Source organism: Odontomachus brunneus, unplaced genomic scaffold (genome assembly GCF_010583005.1).
Source record: "Odontomachus brunneus isolate Ranch 3 - 2012 unplaced genomic scaffold, Obru_v1 Obru_scaffold_155, whole genome shotgun sequence".
NCBI lineage: Eukaryota > Metazoa > Arthropoda > Insecta > Hymenoptera > Formicidae > Odontomachus > Odontomachus brunneus.
This window is the reverse complement of record NW_022639605.1, coordinates 840489-843380: the sequence shown is the minus strand read 5'-3', so window position 1 is coordinate 843380 and position 2892 is coordinate 840489. Positions and strand designations below refer to the sequence as shown.

Below are 2892 nucleotides of genomic sequence, written 5' to 3'. Positions count from 1 at the left end.
TGTATGATCATCTAAAAAACGTATTCAGATAGAGCAACCAACCCCAATGTGAGGGAAAAGACAAAATAATGATATATACCTCTATAATGGTCAGAAAGTTCCGGTGAGATGTTACGCCTATGAACATGTACCTCCGAGTGCCGCAACAATACAGAATCAGTGTTTATATTTACTTTATAATCGCAAACGAAATATGATCTAAGTCAAACCGAGCAACATGTTGTAGCATTTCCCTAAATTCTCAGTGTCAGTGTGGGAATTCAGTCCATGCGTCTGCATTTTTATAAAAATCATCTCTGCAATCATTCTCTTATAAAATAGATGTTCTTTATGCAAAACTTTGACATTATTCCATTCAAATTCATGGCCGCAATTAACACGGTGCTCTTGTACAACAGAGAGATGCGAAGTAAGGTCTCGAGGTAGTCGTTTATGCTCAGATACACGAGTGGAGAGCCTTCTGCTCGTCTGACCAACGTAAGACGAGTCACAGTCCCCGCACTCTAACCTATACACAACGTTATTCAGAAGATTCAGAGGCAAAACGTCCTTATGGACCCGGACCAGACCAGAAAGTTTGTTCATAATACTAAAACATGAAACCTTATTAAATTCCTTAAAAATCTTACTGATTCTATCTGAAATCATTCCCAAATAAGGAAAAACAGTAAAAGAGCGAGTGGGTAACAAGGAAGACGAAGAAGTACCCGGTGGAACAGTATTCATTTTTTCAATTAATCGAAACACACGTCTTCTACAAATTCTAAGAACAAATTCGATGGGATAACCATTCATAACCAATGTGTGGAAAACAAACTCAAAATTTCTTCCATGGAACATTGGGTGGCTCAAAAAAATTACTCTATCCACTAACCCTATGATTGTGCCAATTTTATGCTGTATAGGATGGAAGGAGTTGTAATTAAGAAGGCGGCCAGAGTAAGTAGGCTTGTGGTACCAATCAAACCTAAGCCTACAATCTACAATTTTCATAGATGTTTCTAAAAAACAAACTTTGCCTCTATCGCCATAATCAATCGTAAATTGAAGGCGTGAATGGAAAGAGTTAAAAACATTTAAGATATTCTCTATAGAAGCTTCTGGAGCAGCTATAACGATGTCGTCCACATAACGATAGTAAAAAGGTAAACATATATGTATCGTCCGAAGTGCTCTTTCTTCAAGGTCTTGGAGAACAATATCAGCTATGATTGGAGAGAGAGGAGAGCCCATCGGGGTGCCAAAGGTCTGCTTGTAAATACAGCCATCAAAGCTGAAATAAGAGGAGTTAAGGACGAATCTGAGCGCTAATATAAACTCATCCCTAGGAATCTTACAAGCCGCTTCCAGAAAACTCCATCTTCTCCAGACACCATCCATAACCAACTCAAGGGGAACGTTAGTGAACAATGAGACCACATCCAACGAAAACAATCTACAGTGTTCCTCCACATACAAATTCGCCAAAGAATTAACCAGATCAAAACTATTCTTGATCCTGCTCTTAGGTACAGGGATACTGGTAGAAATCAACCGGTGCAAAAACAAGGCTAAATTATATAGAGGACTATTTTTAGATGAGACAATTATCCTTAAAGGGTTGTCAGCCTTGTGAATCTTCGGAGAACCATAAGCACGTGGAAGAGTGGCATCGCTCGATTGGAGAAACTTATAAACCGAATTCTCGATATAGGACTCATTCCTCCATCTTTTTAAAATGTTTTTTAATTCGGCTATTATTTTTTTAGTAGGATCTTTTTCAACAAGCTGATAAGTATCAACGTTCTCTAATTGTAACAACATCTTTGTAACATAAACATTCCTGTCAAGAGCAACTGTAACATTACTCTTGTCAGCCTTCATAAACAGTAAATCTGGAAATGACTTAGAAAACGTCTTTGCTTCAAGATAATTTTGAAGGATAACTTTGTTATTGTGATATAGAGTAGGTAAATAGAGTTTAATATTACGTAAGATAGAAACAGAACGACTCCTTATTGCTTCTTTTTCGTTCGTACTAAGCGACCTCATATTATTTTCTAGATGTTTTATACATTCTATAAGAGTGGATTTCTCATTAGTTGGAGGTACACTAAAGCCATTGCCCAATTGTAGCAAACCTTGAATATTGGTCGGTATGTCAATCGATGATAGGTTCAAAAACCACTTCTGTTGCGGTTGAAATAAGTTAGGATTTTTTAACTTCTCATATTTCAAAGGATCAATAGTAATGTGGAAGTTATCAGAGTTATTCATGGAGGGAAATTGATCTCTTGCATAACATGTCTTGTTGACATGTTGCGTACTAGAATGTGATCTCAGTCTTCTATTCGGAACTTCAGAGTAAGAAATCGAACAGTAATATTCAATAGGTTTCATTTCCTTTATAGCTTTACTACGTTTTTTTGTTAAGAGAAATTCAAACCATCTACCAATCTAAGTTCTTCTTTTTGTAAAACTTTGTTGATGTGCGCAAAATGTAGAAAATAAAAATTACGCCAAAGGATAGGAGGCAAGGATCTGCTGAGCAAATTGGCCAGACGGAGGGTCCGATTCCGTAGAAAATAGATATGCGTGTAGGCATCCCTTATTTCAGTTCTCAATATCATTTGCGCAAAAATTTCATTTGCTTTCTTTATCCTTCCTCTGAACCTTTTGTTGTATAAAGGAATTTCATAAGCATTAATATGTCTAAGATGTTGAGGAATAATGTTATTCATAAGGCATTTTCGTAGAAAGCCGATTTGTAAGTAAACCTTGCCCAAAGAGATCTCTAAATTATTTAGGCATTTTAGTTGTCCAAAAAGTGTCAATCCAAAATATAAGGAAATGAAATGTAAGAATTTAAATAAATAAATCTGTCTAAAACGCATGTTTTCAGTCCGCGCTACT

The 2892-nt window shown here is 36.4% G+C and overlaps 1 protein-coding gene across 1 annotated transcript; it reads right to left on the bottom strand.

Annotated features, from left to right (window-relative positions):
* Positions 1-1337: 1337 nt before the first annotated feature.
* Positions 1338-2379, bottom strand: LOC116850787 (the record flags this gene model as incomplete). Its single annotated transcript, XM_032829435.1, has 1 exon — positions 1338-2379. A coding segment is annotated over exon 1 (1042 nt), but the record flags the coding sequence as incomplete, so codon positions are not given.
* Positions 2380-2892: the final 513 nt, after the last annotated feature.